At 48.8% G+C, this 18109-nt stretch overlaps 1 protein-coding gene across 1 annotated transcript in view; it reads right to left on the bottom strand.

The window, feature by feature from the left end:
• Positions 1–18109, bottom strand: part of COG5 (component of oligomeric golgi complex 5) — a 325049-nt gene that overhangs the window by 4650 nt on the left and 302290 nt on the right. Inside the window, exons 19-21 of the mRNA XM_014831838.3 lie at positions 13230–13306; positions 3750–3876; positions 3215–3294 (exon numbers count right to left, since the gene is read on the bottom strand). Of these exons, the coding sequence (XP_014687324.3) occupies positions 3215–3294; positions 3750–3876; positions 13230–13306 (284 nt within the window). The remainder of the gene's footprint in view (positions 1–3214; positions 3295–3749; positions 3877–13229; positions 13307–18109) is intronic.

The following is an 18109-nucleotide window of genomic DNA, read 5'->3' as shown; positions in this document are numbered from 1 at the left end:
CACAGAGACACCAGGAGGAGAGCACAAACGTCACCCTCCGCCAGCGGGGATCCTCTGGTTCTGCAGACATACAGAGGAGTTGAGGGAGCAGTTCCCAGCCTGTGGGCCCTGGACCACGGCGGGAGGGCAAGGAGGCAAGAAGGCACCCAACCTCGAGAAGTGTCTGCTAACTGGAGAGAGAAAAAGTACCGAGAGGCAGATAGAGTCTGTAAACATTTGTGGCATCATAAAGGTGTTCTCCAGTCACAGAGACGAAGGAGAAGCAGCAGGAAGAGCTGGCGCTCCACTGCAAGTCCCAAGAGTGAGTGGGTTTGAGGCCACTCCCACCACTGCCGCAGAGCTTGCGAGAGCTCTGCAGCACAAACTCAGTCTGCATCTTTACTGAGGACAGTCCCACAGGGCTCCCCGCGCTGCCGCCTCCGTCCCTGAGGGCACACGCCTGTCTGAGCGGCTGCCCGTGGGGGCCGAGTAGGTACAACTGCCCCGACTCACACCACTTGGCCCCATGAGTCCGTGATTACTCTGATTTTAAAATTCACTTGACAAGTACCCATTCGAGCTCTAGAGAAACATCTGGTGTCAAGAGGAAACCAAAAGGAGGGCAGAGGAGAGTTCGTTAGCTGCCCTTTCTTCAGCAGCAGGAGTTACACTTTGCCAGATGCGCCCTCCTCTGTGACGACTTCACACGGTGCCAGAGGCACAGAGGAGTACACGACGAGGTTTGCCCCCAGAGCGAAAACACATTTACTGACATTTAAAGAGCAGTCCTCGGCCTGGGTTTATCCGCAGGGGAAAGGAATTCACCCAGTGGTGCTTCCGGACACAGGGACAAAGTTGTTTTGCAATAACAGATCAGAAAGAACACTGTCCAGGAGCAAGCTCTCTCCTCGCCAACAGCCTGGGCCGGGCCAGGAGCACGGGGTCTCAGACTCCCCCAGGGAGGGCACGACCGGCTGCTCAGGGCACGAAGGCTCTGACAGCAGGCATGTGTGGAGTGACGGGTGGGCCTTACTGAAAAGGCACGACCGTCTTTCTGAGCATGATTTTCAGCTGCTAAATCTAGACTCAGCAACAGCACTGCTGATGACACCACTCAGGAGACATTTTTAAAGAGAAGCAAAAGAAACAGATTTGTGATGTGCCCACATCAGGCCAACTGTGTGGATGAACACATTCCAACTCGTTCAGAAGACGAAACTGAACCCCGTTCAATGAACTGAATCCTGAATCCTCGTCTGTTACCCCTGAGAGAGTCTCTGGGACTCAGGAAAAAGTCCACCAAGACTGCACACCCCTGACTCAGCCCCAGGCCCAGCCCCCACCCCACACCCGGAGCCTCGTCTGAGGGCGGTTTTCAGCGGTCACATGGACTGGCAGCCTTTCCCATTTCTTGGTCAGATGCTCAGAGCTGAGAAGAGTGACAGATAAGGAGCAGAGCAGACTCCCGGGCTAATCCACTCTTTACCCACACAGGCCCCCGTGCAGAGGGCCAGTGGCTCACCGAGGCTCTGAAGTGTGCCCGAAGCTGCTGGGCTGATGTTTCTCGGTGCCCTCTTGTCGCTCCCTCCCTGGTGGTCTCTCAGCTATAACTAGGGCAGGCATCTCGGCCTCGGCTGTGCAGGGAACCGCTGGGGCAGCGTGAAGAAATCCTGATGCCAGGCCCCAGCCCCAGCGATGCTGAGGTAGTCGGGGCGGGGGGTGGGGTGGGGCTGGACCCCAGGGTTTTTCCAAGCTCTGTAAATTATTCCCATGTGCAAACACGGCTCAGAATCACCTCACCACATGAGCCCCGCTCTGGCTTTGCAGAACCCAAGTTACCACCTGTACTCAGGCTGGAGCAAAGGCTGGTGTAGTGCCATGGTCCCCTGGCCAACAGCACGAGGATGCCCTGGGAGAGCTGGGATCAGCTTCAAGAGCTATTTAAGAGGGACAACTGACTGGATGTGGGAACGAGGGTGACAGAGGAGCTGAACGATAATGAAAGGTTTTCTAGCTTGGCTGGACAGCTGACAGTGACACACCCACCAAGACAGGGAGTCTAGGAGAAGGAGCAGGTTTGAGAGGAAGGGTGATTTATTTTAAAGATTTTGGGGCTGAGATGTCTGTGGGGCCGTGAGTGGTGACCTATGAGAGCAAGTGTGCTGGCCTGAGGCCCCGGGCAATCAAGCTGAGCCACAGCCCTGGGAGCCATCAGGATAGAGAGGTCACGAGAGTCATGCGTCTGGATGGGCTCACCTGGGGACCAAGGTACAGACAGCGTGAAGGAAAAGGAGCCCAGAACGAGCTGTGGGAAATGATGGCATTTAAGGAATGGCTAGAAGACGACAACGCAGCAAAGGAGGCTGAGGAAAACAAAGGCCAGAGAGGACAAAGCAGAAACTGATGACAGGGTTCACAGGAGCTCCGAGAAGGCAAGGCCGTGTCCTCAGGGCCCAGCACATGGTCAGCCTCAATAACAATGTGTTGAATCAGTCAGTCGACAAGGAGTTTCAAGAAGGAGGTGGTGGTCAACTCTAGCTAAGACTGCAGAGCGACAAGCAGGAACAGAAACATCTGAGTTTGGTGGCTAAGAGGCCTCTGGAGATTTTGGTGAGAGCAATTTCAGAGAAAAACACTGATGGGAGAGAGATGCTTAATAAGCCGTATGTGACAGTCAAAGCTTCCCACCCTGGGCCTGTCTGGGGTGTAAGGGGGTGTGTGCGTGTGCACCTGTGCGTATGTGCATAAACGCACTAGTGGGGCACTGCTGGAGGGCACACGGCATCTGCATGGCTGCAACCATCTACATGGTTGTCCTTGTTTTCTACTAACAGCTGCATCACGTTTGGGGATGTTTAAAAGTTTACTCACATCTGTGCTCCACCAGTTCATTAGCTGCAACTAATGAGAATGAAGCAGAAAACGGGGAGCTACGGCAAGAAGTCCTTTCATAGCAGTGCGCAGTTCCTAGGGCTCGATCAGGCATGGAGAGCACAGAAGGGGAGGGGGAGACTGCGAAGTGAAGGACGTGAAGAGCAAAAAGTGCCGTGCCAAGACTTCCCACTGTCGGCAGCTCCAGCACGCACGCGCGTGCCCGGGCAGTGAGGTGGCCTCCCACGAGGAGTGCCACCACGTGCACACGCCCACCCAGGACTGCTCCTTCCTCCTCCCCTGCATCCCCCACCCTCCCTGGGCTTCCAGAACAGAGAGGTGCCCTGGGAACACATGGCTTTACCTGATGAGGAGGAGCCGGTCCTTTTCAGACGGATGGTCATCCAGCCACTGGGAGAAACGTGCATGGGACCACTCTGCCCTCTGCAGGGTCAGACACAATGAGAGGAGAGAGTACACACAGTCTCCAAGGAATGGCAGCAAGTGCTGGCTCAAAAAGGACTCTCAGGGATTCCCCAGGGGACATCACCCCCAAGACCTGCCTGAGGGAAGGCGAGGTGGCCTTGGTTCACCCTCCTGACCCCCCAGCGACCTTTTGGACTTGCTGATCGAAGGCGGGTCAGCAAAAACCTTCACGAATGTTGATTACTTGTGTCGCTATTATTTAAAGGGCTAATTTGGGACTCATCAGGTGACTTTTACACCGCTGAGAAAGCAGGGGCACTACTTTCCTTCCTTAATCATTAGCAGCCAAGACAGAAACCCACGACTAAAGAAGGCAAGAGAAAGCCATTCCTGGCCCCCAGTCAGCGAGTGGGGCCTCGTCTTCACAGATAACAGGGAGGAGACCCAAGAGGGCTCTGCCTTCACTTTATTACCTGGAAGGGGGACTTCAGCTCAGCGGGCGCTCTCGTGAACAGAAACTGAATGACGGTGCTGAAGGGAATCACGTCCCCCAGGGCTGGACTGCTGGCCACGTGCTCACTGGTCTGGAAGAGCAGTGGTCTACAGGAGGAAAAAGCAGAAGTTACCTCCTGTTGTTCAACACTGCAGGAGGGGATCTGGTAGAAGAATCACAATGGCATCTTGGTAGAGTACGGTTGCGCAGCAGTCTAACAGCACAACGCAGAAGCATGAACGATAGTGTTCTCCCTAGACTGGCTGATTCTTAAGTACTTCTTGCCCCTTCCCCGGGCCGGCCCAGACGCACGCGCGCACACACTCACTCTCTCCCCGCCCGCCCCGCCCCCTCCATCCCTTCAGCTCCTTCCCTGACCCGCAGCTCACTGCCCTCTGGGTCTGACTTGACTTCAAGGTGACTGACTCGCATCCCCTCCCAGAGCCCATCTGCTGAACAGGCTGAAGTGCAAGCACACAGTAAAGCCTTCAAGTAGTTGTAACTAATACATTCTGATCTTGGTCGAAACTCTCAGCTCTCATTTTAAGTAAACTCCTTCTTTGGGCTATAATCTAATGTGGGTAAATTCAAACATTTTCCACACAACTTTTCAGAGGGCAATTATGTTCTTGTAAACAGATACAAAATTATGACTTTGCTGAACATTCCACCAAAGATCTGTGCCGGCTTCCTGCTGACACCACACACCTGGTGTCACTGTCCACCCTTCCACAGGAGCATGCAGGCACACCTACCCGACTAGCAGTCACCCGTCACCCTGTCAAAAGGTGGCAAGAACAACTTGAAACGTTTATTGACCCCTCCTTGGCTTTGGGCTCTGATGGACAAGAGCTGATCGCGGGCCAGGCTGCAGAGGCTGAATCTCAAGAGGTCAGAGGGCAGGCATCTCCTGACAGCACAGCGATGACGGAGGTGTGTCACACAGCCTGTCTCCTGGGCTCTTGCTCCGCCTCATCTTAACTGCTCCCCCAGGGAGGAAGGCCTTCGCAACCAGAGAGACCAGCTGCTTCCTCACACCGCGCATAAGGTGTGATGTCAAGAGTCAGGAGCGCTCCCAACAGACAGCTGGATCTCAGTGAGTCCAGAGTACTGCTAGAAAGAACGTGTTCATATTTAACTATCCTAGAAGTAAAATCTATCTCTGGTAGAGATCTTTCTAATTCCAGTGTTTTATCAAGTAACATCATTCTGCAATTTATATTCTGTAGTTGCTGTGGAAACATTTCAGTTCATTTGTGTTGCCTATCACCAGACATCCGTAAACCTCCAAAGCAGGCACACCGTGACGAAGGCCTTCCCATGGCCGCGCTGGGAAGGTGGTCCATTGGCCTTGAGAACCTTCAAGGCCAGTCACCTGACAGTGTTCCACGCTGCAGAGCTGGAGGCAGAGTCAAGCACCTAGGCAGGAAACAACCCGCTGCTGAGGGAATCTGGGTCTTGTCTGTAGGCCTCCCTGTAAGGCCATCTGTGTGTGGGGACAGCTCTGTCTCCTTCTAGGTGAAAGCTCCTGCTGTAACAACAGCAGCAGCAACTGCTACCACATACGCACTTACTGTGTGTCAGGCATTGTTTAAGAGCTTTGCATATGTGAACTCATTTATTCCTGAAAAACAACCCTATGAGGGAGGTCCTAGTACAGCCCCATTTTACAGATAGGTCAACCGAGGGCTAGAGAGATCAAGTAAAAGCTAGAAAAGGACAGGGCAAGAATTCACACCCAGGCGGCCTGGCTCTTCATTTCGCCATGCAGCCTCTTTTAGGACATCAACTGCAGCAACTTCTCATCCTGTTCTTAGAACAGATGGACTTACTCTCAGTGAGAATCAAAGAGGCCTGGAGAAAGTATGATTCCAACTGTCAACAGCTCCTCTAGAAAGCCCGTCTGAGAAACTGTTCACAGGATACCATTTGAAGGCCACATAATTATTACCTCTTCGGGTATCCCAAATTCTCTGAGTCAAGGTGGACTGCCAGTCACCCACACACTTGAACCATATCTTCACAGTCTCCCTTGGAGCTACTTTCACCTGCATGGCCTTAGGTCCCTGAGGATGGCAAGTGGCGCTGTCTTCAAGGCCTCGCGAAGCTGACTGGGTTGGGATGGGCATGAGGCTGCACCCAGCTCCACTTCCCAGAGACTGGAGACCTCTCGTCCCAGCAGGGGGAGCTGTAACATCTCACAACCCAAGGTCCCTGAGAGCCGAGCACCTGGCATTCCCAGATAGCTCCCTGGAACCGCAAATCCAGCCTGAGGCCGAGCAGTCTGCTTGCTGTGCGCTGATGAGCCTGCTTCCATGTTTAAGCTGCCGCGGGGGAAGGGGCAGTGGGACAGGGACCCTCTACTGGGCCCCAGGCGCCACCGCAGGCCTAGCATGCCAGAAAGGCCACATGAGGGATGTGGGGGGACGGCAGTTCATGCCTTCACGTCTCTCCCTGCTGTCCCCAGTCCTGGGAGGTTTTCCCCTTCCCCAGCAAAGCCCACTCTTTGCCCAGGCCATGTGACACAGTAGGATTCATCCTGAACGTTCACGACACGCGGAGACCTAGGGGGTGAGTCCTGTATGACAGTCCTCGACTTACTGAAGAGCAGCTGGATGGAATCCTTTCTGCCTCTGCTACAGGCAGGTGACCACGGATTTTGGTCCCCTACCTCTCAGTGCTGTCTGCAGGAAGTCCCATGTGCAAGTGCTCCAGAAGGAAGAACTAAGACACACTGCACTTTCTCTTAGGAATTGATGTATTTCCTTCCTTCTGCAAATGAGAATTACACAGCTGATTCAGTTTCTCTTGGTTTTCCTTCCACAGATTCTTAACGCAAACTGCAACCGATCCAGGGCAGAAAGGGAAGGGCAGGGAGGAGGAGGGGCGGGGAGAGAGGAAGGGTCTGTGCCGTGCCGTGGCTAGCAGCCCGGCCCACACTAAGGCTGCTGGCCGAGAGGCCTGCGGAAGCCAGGCCTGCTAAGAACCAGCTCACTTTACAGTGGGGTCTTCTGGTCAATCCCCTGTCTCTTTGGAGCTCTGAGTCACAGCACTTATTTTTCTGCCAAGACCTCATCTTCCCCTCTAGCCACCGAGAGGGCCGCCGAAAGAACCGTGGAGAGCAACAGCGGACTGAGCCCACGTTATGCATCACTGACGGAATCACCCGTCACATGGAATGCAGACATTTATCTCTGGGGCTCGTTTGAAGAGTCTGAAAGAACACAGCAGGAGAACTCCCTTCTCCTTGATTCCAGGGGGAATCTGAAACACCGGCAAGTGAAAAACTAAATCACCACCTGAGGTGACAGAAGGAACAAAAGGAAATTAATTAAGGTGTTATAAAACGCAGTTACCCTAAATATCATTCTTGGAGAAAAATACTTTAAATACGCAGCACTTCCAAGGTAAACTTTACAGCTAGCAGGTGGTCGTAACCAATCAAGTATTAGGTCCCCTTAGAAAACTCTGTATTTCCAGTGGGGGGTCTCCACATCAAGTGACTCGTGGCTGTACCACTGTCGGCCTTCTTTAGGCCGATTACCAAGAGAAGGCAGGCTAAAGTCCTGCTGTCCTTTGTCCATACCCAACAGCAGTGTGGCCCAGGCCATCTGCCACCCCCCCACTCCAAGCCTCCTTCTGCTGAGGGGCCTGGGAAGGCAGCAAGACCACTGAGGACGTACACTGAGATCTGGAGCCAGCAGAGAAATGAGGTGGTGGAACAGGACAGGTGGAGGGCCTTCTAAGGGAAGTGGGGGAGGCCTCTCGGAGAGTCTCAGAGAGGCCTGGATATCGTGGCAGGCGGGGCCATGTGCGTCCCAGGAGAGGACGAAGCAGGAGGTGAGGACTGGGGTGAGTCAGGGCTCAAAGCAGAGAGGTTAGAGGACATCCAGGCTCCTTAGAGTATAGACTGTCAATCCTGCAGATTGGGTCAGGAAAGAGGCAGGGGTTCAGGCAGACGTTCTCTAGAATAAAAGTGCACATTTGCCTGAGCGTTCCCGAGGCGTCTCCTGAAGCCCATATGCAGTAGGACCCAGTGAGAGCATCATCTCACAGCAGGAGGTCGCCTCCAAAGCGGAGAGGTGAGATTCCCTTTAAAACCTGCTGTTTTCACATATGCATTCAGATGCTGTGCTAGGACCAACCAGCGTGCAAACACTCAGGCCTTCTGAAGCAGGAGGTGAGTGCAGCTCACCTGAAACGTGCCTGAAACGCAGCCCTGCAACTCTCACCCAGCCTTGGACGCACAGCCCTGCATCTTGCCCTCTCTCAGCCTCGCCCGCTGCACGCAGGTCACACTGGACTCGCAAGGGTTGTTGTGAGGGCAAAATGAGAAATATCAGTAAAGCCGCTTGTCCACAAGCTTAGCAGAGAGAAGTGACCAGACACTGCCGGAATGAGAACAACAGTAAACTAAACCTTCATCCCTCCCGCTCACCAGGGTGCTCCTGGCCCTGCCAGAGCAGGCAGACGCCCAACCAGACCCGGCCTGGCCTGGCTGCCTCCAGGCTCGAGCGTGCAATCGGACACTGGAATGAAGAATCCAGAAACCTTAGGAAAGGGTTGTTTCAGGGGATGGGTTAAGGGCCCCAGCTTCACAAGCGGAAAGAAAGGACAGGACACATGTGGGGGTCTTTGTGCTAAAAGTGCTCACCATGGCAGCAGCAGAGACGGCAGCCAGAAATACTGAGCAGCAGGTGAGCACCGGCACAAATCCTGGACACAGACCCCCACCCCCCACTCCCACCGAAAACAGCTGACCGAACACCATACCCACATCACTGATGGTTTCCTTCTCCCTTGCCCCTCGTGCTCACTGCTTCATCCTAACAGACCCTGTCTCCTGACAGCTTTCATTAAACCCAGGGAAGCCTCCAGCAGAGCAGGCTGTGGACACGATTCAGGGACAAAGCCGCTCCCTCCAGAGCAAAGGTGTTGGACCTGGAAGGCAGGGTCCATGTCCCCAAGCTGGTGAAGGACATGTGGTCCATTTTCCGTCCTTTGCCTCACAAAGATCTGCATTGAGAATGTCAAAGGTCAGAGCTTTTGGGCCCCTGGCCAGGTGGAGCAAGGTGACCACCCCCAACACCATCTAGGGGACAATGCCATGCTGCAGAGGGATGGACAAGGATGGGGCCTGGCAGCTCTGACACGTGTCTCGTGTAGAAATACAAATCGGCCTGGGGCAAATCCCGAATGTCAGCAGCTTTCTGAGGCTGCATCCTGTCCTGGGTAAGAAAGGATGCCTGCTGCCGGGGAAACTCACGTAGACAGTAAAATGCAAATGCATTAAGAAGCCTACGGCTTCACGAACTAGTCCACTGATATTCCTGTCCACAAGACAGGGCCTGGCAGCAGGAGGCTGCGTGGGGGGAAGGAGCGCCTGCTAAGGCCCGTGTGTCTGTGTGTGTGCAGCGGCGGGGGGCGGGGGGGGGGGGTCGGTGCCGCCCCTGGGTCTGGACTGGGAGCTCTCCGGCTGGCACTGGCACTTGCCCTTGCGAAGGGGCCCTTACACTGGGCCCGCTGCCCTCTCCCGCAGCCACTGCCTCCACTTCAGCCTGAGGCCCGACCTGCTGGGTTTCGGTGGTTTGCCTGCCTGTTTTTCTTGCCCCCTCCCTTACTGTGTAATGTTTCAGTATATTTTCTGTTATTTTTTAGCTCCTTTGTTATTTTTAAATGGGGAAAACACTGCAAGAGGGATTTTAAAGTATTTATTGACCTTTCTAACTACAAAGGTAAAACAACCAAGGCAGAAAATTTGAAAAGTATAGAAAACCTCTAAAGAAAAATCACTAGTGACAATCCTACTATCCAAAGATAACATTTTGATGTTTATCCCTCTTGGCTTTTCCTCTCTCCACACACACATAATATTATTTAAAAAACAGTAGGGATCATATCACATATACTGTTTAGCAGCCTGTTTTTTCATTTCATGGTGTGTTAGGAAGTATTTTTTCACATTCTTGGATATTAACTAACAACATAAATTGCTAATGGCTGCACGTATTTGATCCCGTGACTGTGGCATATTTTACTCAGCCACTCTCCTACTGACCACCATTCATCTGGCTCTGGTGTGATTCAGAACCCTTGGCGACGAGACTCCTGAACGAGAGCCATGCTCAATTATGTACTCGGCCCCTGATGAGGCCTCTTCCTGCCGCAGCCCACAGCACAGAGGGAAGATGAACAAGCATGGGTCCTCCACTGCGACTGCTCAGGACTGATTCTGGAGAAGAGACACATCTCTTCTGAGTTTCGGCAGGGAGAGAAATAGAGGGCCCAGAACTGGACTAGGGAAACAAAGACCACTCTGCACTCATCTCCTGCTCTCGGAGGGGACTCTAGGGTCCTCCACGCAGGCAGCCTTCCTAAGTCACTTCTCTTCATGTGACAACTGCAGGCAAGCTGGCAGGGCGAGGAGCTGTCCCCCAGCAATGTCGATAGGCAGAGATGGTGGCAATGACATCTCTCTTCTCAAAAGATGGGACCTAAAACATTCTTTGCAGACTAGGGCCAGATTTGGACCCCAGAATATACTATGCTTTCATTTTATTTCCTGATCCAGTTAGTCCTAAAATTTCTATCAAATGGTTGTCCAAGTCTCATCAAACAACTGAGAGAGTGTGAGGATCGATTCAACAGATCTCCACAGACGTGATGTAACTGTAGGAATATATCGGTATGTATAAAACCCTGTTCGAATTTCTCACCGCATTCATGCCACAGAGAATGCTCCATAGGCTAGATAGAATTATCCTTATTACACAGGTGCCACGGCCTTGGGAGCTAAGGAGTCATCTGCAGGAGGAAGCTCAGGGGAACCAGAGTCCCAGGAGAAAAGGGCATAAATTTTTATATACGTAGAAAGGAACAAACTCTGCCTGTCACTAGAGCAGCTGAAGTTCAAGAGTGAAGGGCCTGAGAGAAAGGCGAGAGACCGGAGGATGCAAAACACTGGTGGGTCATGGGACCAAGTTAGCGGGTTAGAATAATTGAACGAAGAAGTGTCAGGGAGCATCACATGAAGTGAGTAATCGCCGTTCCTGGGCCCTCACGCAGGTGTGGGTGTGCACGTATATAGGTCTAAGTGTGTCTGCATGCAAGTGTGTGCCGGATTGCAATAGAAAATCTCTCTACTGCGAGTCATGGCCAAAGTTTGAAACCCTAGATTGTGCACTGCAACATGAGAGAAGCTACATATAAAAAATATAGGGTTTTAAGTTATAAATTGATCAATCATTAAGTTTTTACTCCAGAAATAGGCACTAGAAGGTGTCACCACTCAAACTTTAAATACTTCTTTAGGGATTTCTTTCTTATGTGAGAATTGGGAGGGTTGACAGAAAATTCTCATCTTAAATGACTTCAAATAGAATTGGTCTTATGTGAAACCCTCAGAACTTGTATCTCATACAGTGACACAAGTTTAAAAGCACTTGGATAACAGCTATCTTGCTCCACAAACAGGAAGATAAGCACTATCTTAATACCTACACATGCAGTGAACAGCTCAACATGAGAGCCAGGACTACCAAAAAGAAGAGTCTAAGCCTTATACCGCAGACCCCAAGTCACAGCTCTCCATGCCTTTATATGCAATGCAGCTAGCTGGGTGAGGTCTTCCAGCACGCTAATGGTTCTCTCACTCAGGGCAGCATTTTCTCACCCAACTACGATTGCTGTGTTACCATCTTACTCAAAGTAAGTGACTTTAAAGGAGTTTTATCAAGTTATTTTTATGGTACAGAGAGATGACTGGTGGACTGGTAATCTCAGGACCTCTAAATCTTTCAACTTGACCATGTGTGTTAGTGCCAAACACTAAGGCTTCAAAAAAATATTTAAATACTTTTTAAAAGGTTGAGCTTATCCAAAAAACGTATCTGAAAATACTTGTGATCCCACTTTAAGTTTTTTGGAAACTCAACTTTGTATAGATGGGCATTTAAGAAAAATAATTCAGGCTCTGTGTTGACATTTAAAAACATCTTTGCAGGGGCTGGCCTGGTGGTGCAGCAGTTAATTCACAAGTTACCCTTTGGCAGCCCAGGGTTTGCCGCTTCGGATCCCAGGTGCAGACCTACGTACTGCTTGTCAAGCCATGCTGTGGCAGGCGTCCCACATATAAAGTAGAGGGAGATGGGCATGGATGTTAGCTCAGGGCCAACGTTCTTCAGCAAAAAGAGGAGGATTGGTGGTGGATGATAGCTCAGGGCTAATCTTCCTCAAAAAAACGTTAAAAATTAAAAAAAGAAAAATCTTTGCCAAGGACAAATAGGCAAGGTAAAGCATAGGGCTCTCTTTGGAATCAACAACTGGGGTTCTTCTATTTCAAGTGTTATTACACCTAAATTTTCTAATACTGAAAGCTTGGACGACATAAGAAAGCAAAGCGATCATTTAAAGGACATACTGCTTATTGATTACCCTAGGCTCCACTGCTGAGTCGGCTTTTAGAAAGCCACATGCCTGCACTCTCTTACCTCACCTACAAAGAAACTTTCAAAGACCATCATGCTCTTGGCTATTAGGGCTAGTTTATATCACGGCTTCCCGTCGGGTGTCCTGTGGTCACAAAATGGTTATAAGTATTGTGTTGATCCCCTCAGCCCTTGGGGCTGCTTATCTTTTTGAGTGTATACATTTTCTGTGTGCCATTTTGTGGAAAAGTTTGGGAAGTTCTGGTTTATTGAATAAACAGCCATATAAACAATATCGTCTTAGCTTGTAAAATCTGCTATAAAAGACACCAGTCATTAAGCTATTCAGTGGTTCCTTAAAATCTGAATTGGTAAAAGGCCTATCTAAGCATTCAGCACTTAAAAGGATTGTCCCATTAAATGGTGTATTCTCAGATCATGAGTTTGAATTAACTCAGTGTTTTCTTTTTGAACTGGTTTCTAGGAAGCTCAATCCTAAATTCTGTGCTCAACTGCATTAGCCATCTCTAGCCCAAATTATCTACTACATTTACAGTCATTCCCTGCATTTCATCACTAAACTCAGTTCTTTTAATATCTATTCAATAGTTTTGCTAGAAATGTAACCTATGACCTTTTTAGGAGTGGACTGAAAATGACAAATGAACAAATGAAAATTTCAGATAAAGATATCTATATAATTATGAATTTCCTGGTATTACGACCCAATATATTTTTCTAAGAATGGAGAGCAACAAAAATCCCCCTAAAAAGAACATAATAAAGTTTTCCAGCTCCATCTTGTGAAGTGTAACTCAAAAGTTACACACACACACACACACACACACTTACTCGTCCTTACGTATAATTCTATATGGGTTTCTGATTTGAAGAATAATTTTTAAGATAAACCACAAAAAAGTGCCAATGGTTGAATACTGGCAGCTTCACACAGTTCAACACGGACAGGAGGAAAGGATTTATCTGCTAGTAGGATATGGACACAGAACACTGATAACAGAAGTGTGTCTCACCTGAATGACCTCAGCATTCGATAGGACTTTCCTAAATCAGATACTCTTCTGCAGAATGGACCCACAGCCAACTCCATCTGAAATATTAAAAGACACTCCAGAGTTTTTGATGTCAGAATCCTAAGGTAAACTGGGGACATATGTGGATCACACAAAGTTGTAGCTTGTAGTAAACTTAATTTTATCTGGACTGTGAGGCAAGTTTTGAAAGTTAATTAAATTTATTAAAAGGCAACAACTTAGATAACTTTTGCATTTATATACTAAAGGGGCATAAGATGAGAGAATTCCTTCAATAAGATAGAAAAACATTTTTTGTTATTTAAGAGGAGGAAGCTTAGATCTTTTCTTCATTGAAAAATCAGAAAAAGGAAGGTTTTTAAGACTGACTCTGTGCCTATACTTTAAGTAGGTATCACAAGCCTCTTTTTTGTTTTTTGCTGAGGAAGATTAGCCCTGAGCTAACACCTGTACCAATCTTCCTCTATTGTGTATGTGGGTCACCGCCACAGCATGGCTGACGAGTAGTGTAGGTCTGCGTCCAGGATCCAAACCTGTGACCCTGGGCTACCGAAGTGGAGTGTGTCGAACTCAACCACTATGCTATGAGGCTGGCCCCCACAAGCCCTTTTATATTAAATATAAATGATGACAGCTTTTACCCAACTGGCCCAAGTGATTAAAAGCACTGACTCTGCAGGTGGTATATCTGTGTTAGAATCCCAAATCTACAGTGACTAGTTGTGTGGTCCTGGACTTGATCTCCAGGTTCCCAGGTTCCTCATCTGTCAAATGGAGATAATAATACCTACTTCATAGAATGATGCAGATAAAATAGATAATTTCACAAAGCACCATGTGCATGGCATATAATAAGTGCTCATTAAATGTTGGCAACTATTATCAGTATTTTTAAACTTCTCCCCCTTTTAAATAATTAGTAAATTAATTTGCTTCCTGACTCAAGAATTTACCAACTATTGGTTTTACTTCTCTTTATTTTCCTCCTTTGACTGGAATTTTTTTTTTTTTTTTTTTTTTTTTTTTGGAGGAAGTGGCCCTGAGCTAACATCTGCGCCAATCTTCCTCTATTTTATATGGGACACTGCCAAGGCATGGCTTGACGAGCGGTGCCAGGTCCGCCCCTGGGATCTGAACCTGGGAACCCCAGGCCACTGAAATGGAGTGCATGAAATTAACCACTGGGCCGGGCCCAGACTGGAAATTTTTTTTTGTCACTAATCAGAGTTTTAGACTATCTGTTCTTTATCTACCAAGTGCAAATGTAAACTTTTTGAATATGTGGCACTCAGATGATAAACCATTTCTCCAGTCTTGCTATGACCAAGACCCTGGTAAAGAACAGCTTAGAAAATGGCTAAGGCTGCTCCCTGGTAATGCAGCATCTTTCTTCAAGAAAAACACCTGAAAGGAAAGTGGGGCTTCTGTCCTGCTGGCCATTCTTCTGAAAAACTGCTCAGCTCTCTTGTCACTGGAAGACCGTGGAGATCTAAACGATCACTCATCTGAGACAGATTTCTGACCCTATTAGCTGCCACACACCAAGCTGGACATGGGCATGAGAAGATGAACTAGACGGGCTTGCCCTCAAGGAGCCCTCTCGAATTTAGTGAGGAAGGGGTATATAGTTACTTAAGCAATGTAATTATTATTCCACAAAATCAAACAGATATATACACATAATGAGTACAAAGCAGGATGACAAGTGCGTTATCAAAGGCGCAAACTGCATGTCGGGAGAGCTGAGGGCAGCTTCCCGGAGGTGGTCTTGAGGATGGCTAGTGGCCAGGTGACTCTCTCTCTTAACATATAGAAGATGCAGAGCATACCTTGTAGTCCTAAAGGGAAACCTCACATGGTTGGAAAACTCTCTAAAATACAGAAGAATAAGTAAATGAAGAGGAAAATCTAAGGAAAAAAAGGCAGAATCCTTGCCAACAATGCAAAACAGAGCAGCTTTGAGCCTGTGTTCTCAACTCAAGACAGCGGGTGACAGCCTGTTCCTTGGAACCTGTTTACTTTATTCAGTCGATGGGACTTCCTGGTTTCCTTCAGAATGGAATTTACTTTACACTGAGCACAAAGTAAAAATGTGATTATTGGGGCCAGCCTGGTCGCATGGTGGTTGGGTTCATGTGCTCTGCTTTGGCGGCCGGGGGTTTGTGGGTTCAGATCCTGGGCGTGGACCTACACACCACTCATCAAGCCATGCTGTGGCGGCATCCCACATGCAAAGTGGAGAAAGACTGGCACAGATGTTAGCTCAGGGCCAATCTTCCTCCCTCACCAAAAAAAAAAAAAAGTGTTTATCATGTGTCCCTGATTTGGTAATTCCAATCATATAACTAACTGTGTGTGTGTGTGTATGTATATATATGATGGTTTCTTAAACACCAAAATTATGTGAACTATTTTTCATGAAATGTTTTTGTCAATTTTTTTTCAATTACCCTAGTGGGCTTCACCATCTTACAAGATTAAACCAACCGACCTTTGCCTCAGCACTTAAGCAGGATTGAATGTTAAAACAAATCACTGGCTGGGAACAAAATTACACTAGAGAGAATATGATCTCGGATGGCTCTGTAATCTATGAGGATGCAGGAGATGTCTATGCGATAGGACAATTTCAAAACTGTTAAATGTTTAAAATAAATTTCTCATCCGTAAAGGACCTCTAGGCTATTGAAAACTATTTTCTTCTGCCAGAATTCCATTAAACAATAAAGGCCACGTTTCCAAAGGGCAGGAGTGTTCCTTTTAGAGGAGGTGACTCTGCAATTAGCTGTGGACACAAAAATGGCAAGTGCAGCCGCCCCTCCAGCTCTCCTGTGTGGAGGGAAGCAGCGGTCAGCTGCAGGCATGCGAGCTAATTACAGGGCTGCTCCGTCCCCACACAGACATTTGGTCAACCACAGGGCATCTCTGGACACTCCTAGGGCACTCCTGCCCTGACACCATTTGGCAGAAAAGGCACTAGGAATCAGAATCTTGATTATTTTGCTTTCTTTTCTAAATCAAGATTTTCAGACAAAAAGCAAAATAGATTTAAATGTGTATTTAAAGGGCACCAGGAGACATATAAATAGAAACTGGCAGGAGTACCACTGAATAAATAATTTAATGCCAACCTCCAAAGCCATCCTCTCCCTCGGGAGAACTGCAGGGCAGAGGGGACCGTGTGCTCTGAGGGCAGCGTGGACAAGTCCGCAGAGACTGAACCAGCAGAGCCCAGCGGCCTCGGACAAGCTTAGTGCTTTAGAACTGCCGTGTGAGCAGTGTGGACAGAGACATGTGGTCACGGCAGGGAATTAATTACCTGTGGGAAACCACCTCATGCCCATGACCTGATTCCTAAGGGGGCGCCATGTTGGGTACTTCCCTCGCCACGAACCCTCCAGATGGCATCCTGCAACTGCTTTCTCTTTTCCTGGGCAACGGGGCCAGTGCGGAGAAGTTAGGATTCCCACAGAAATCTTTACAATATATCATTATCTGTCTTTGCAACTGGACTTCATGCCAAATAATCAGCATTCTCAAACCGACTCTATTGGTCTCTCCCTGAGCTCTTTCTCTTTCTGTAATTTATGCCAGAAGAGCCAGCACTCTTATCACAAGAACTCTTCAAACCCAGAGAGGATCTGTGTGTTCTTCATTCCGAAGCCTCAAAGGCTTTGTTTAATTTTGAATACAAATTGATAGAACTTTCAATAATGAGGCAGTCAAAAGGCTTTCTAGTCCCCGCTTGACGCCTGTCATGAATACAAATGTCAGGGTAATGTATCTAAGTGTTTTGACTCACCCCAGAAATACACTTCCAGCCAAGTATGACCCTGAAAGCTGAGGTCCAACATCACATAATTGCAGTTGTGGCAAGAAACTACATCAAATGAAACAAAAAACCCAAATTCGCTTTAATTTTTTAAAATACGGGGGGAATGACAGAACAGCTGGATAATATTTGTCAAAGCTACTGTCACAAATATGATTAACTAGAATAGTGCTTCCACCTGTCTTTCCTGTGCTCACAACACACGGGACCCACAGGACCGGGGAACCATCTGCAAGGTGAGTGGCAGGATGTTCTGAAACTGGGACACAGTGTCCGAGAGTGAACAAAGGACTCGGCACCACACAGACTGCAGGAACCGGTGTCAGCGCAGGGCTGGAAAACACACTCCCAACACTGAGTCAACGCTGTATTTAAGAAATGGAAACAGAGGATGCCATGGAGTGTAAGTCAGCAATAGTGACTGAGTTTCATTTCTCTTAAGGGGAGGGACCTAGGTGGGGAAAAGGTTTGGTGTATTGGGCAACAGGACTCAAGCAAGAAGGCACGCTCAGTAAAATGCCGCACAACACAGCTTTAGGCAGGCTCAAGAGCGAGCCTCCCCGGGTGTCCTGCATTTGGGGCAGGCGCTAGCCACGGCCGGCCAGGGCTAAGGACGATGCTTTCCATCTTTCAGGATGCATAAGGGAGCATATCATTACAACAGAAAACAAGACCAGAAAGCCTTTTTCCTGCAGCACTCTCACTTTAGCCATCTCCTGCTCACTGCCACTCTAATTGGACTTGAAGTGCTGCCCCCAGGAAAGTGACTCAAGAACCAGCTGGAGCAGAATGCAAATAAACGGGTGGGGGAGGGAGCCCAGAGAGAGAGAGGCCTGGAGAAGAAGAGCAAAATGGAGGAGGAAAGGGGAGAGAAGAACAGACAGCCATTTGGTATACGTGTAGCTCACAATGTTTTTAACAAGTAAGACCAGGTCTCGGTACATCACTGTTTTCATTTCAATAAGCAGCCTGTAACCTCAGGAAGGGACAAGTAAGACACTGTTTGTCTATAAATCTCTTTACCCTG

The sequence above is a fragment of the Equus asinus genome, chromosome 1 (genome assembly GCF_041296235.1).
Source record: "Equus asinus isolate D_3611 breed Donkey chromosome 1, EquAss-T2T_v2, whole genome shotgun sequence".
NCBI classification, from domain to species: domain Eukaryota; kingdom Metazoa; phylum Chordata; class Mammalia; order Perissodactyla; family Equidae; genus Equus; species Equus asinus.
Note: the sequence above shows the minus strand (reverse complement) of the source record. Positions and strands in the feature narration are given on the sequence as shown.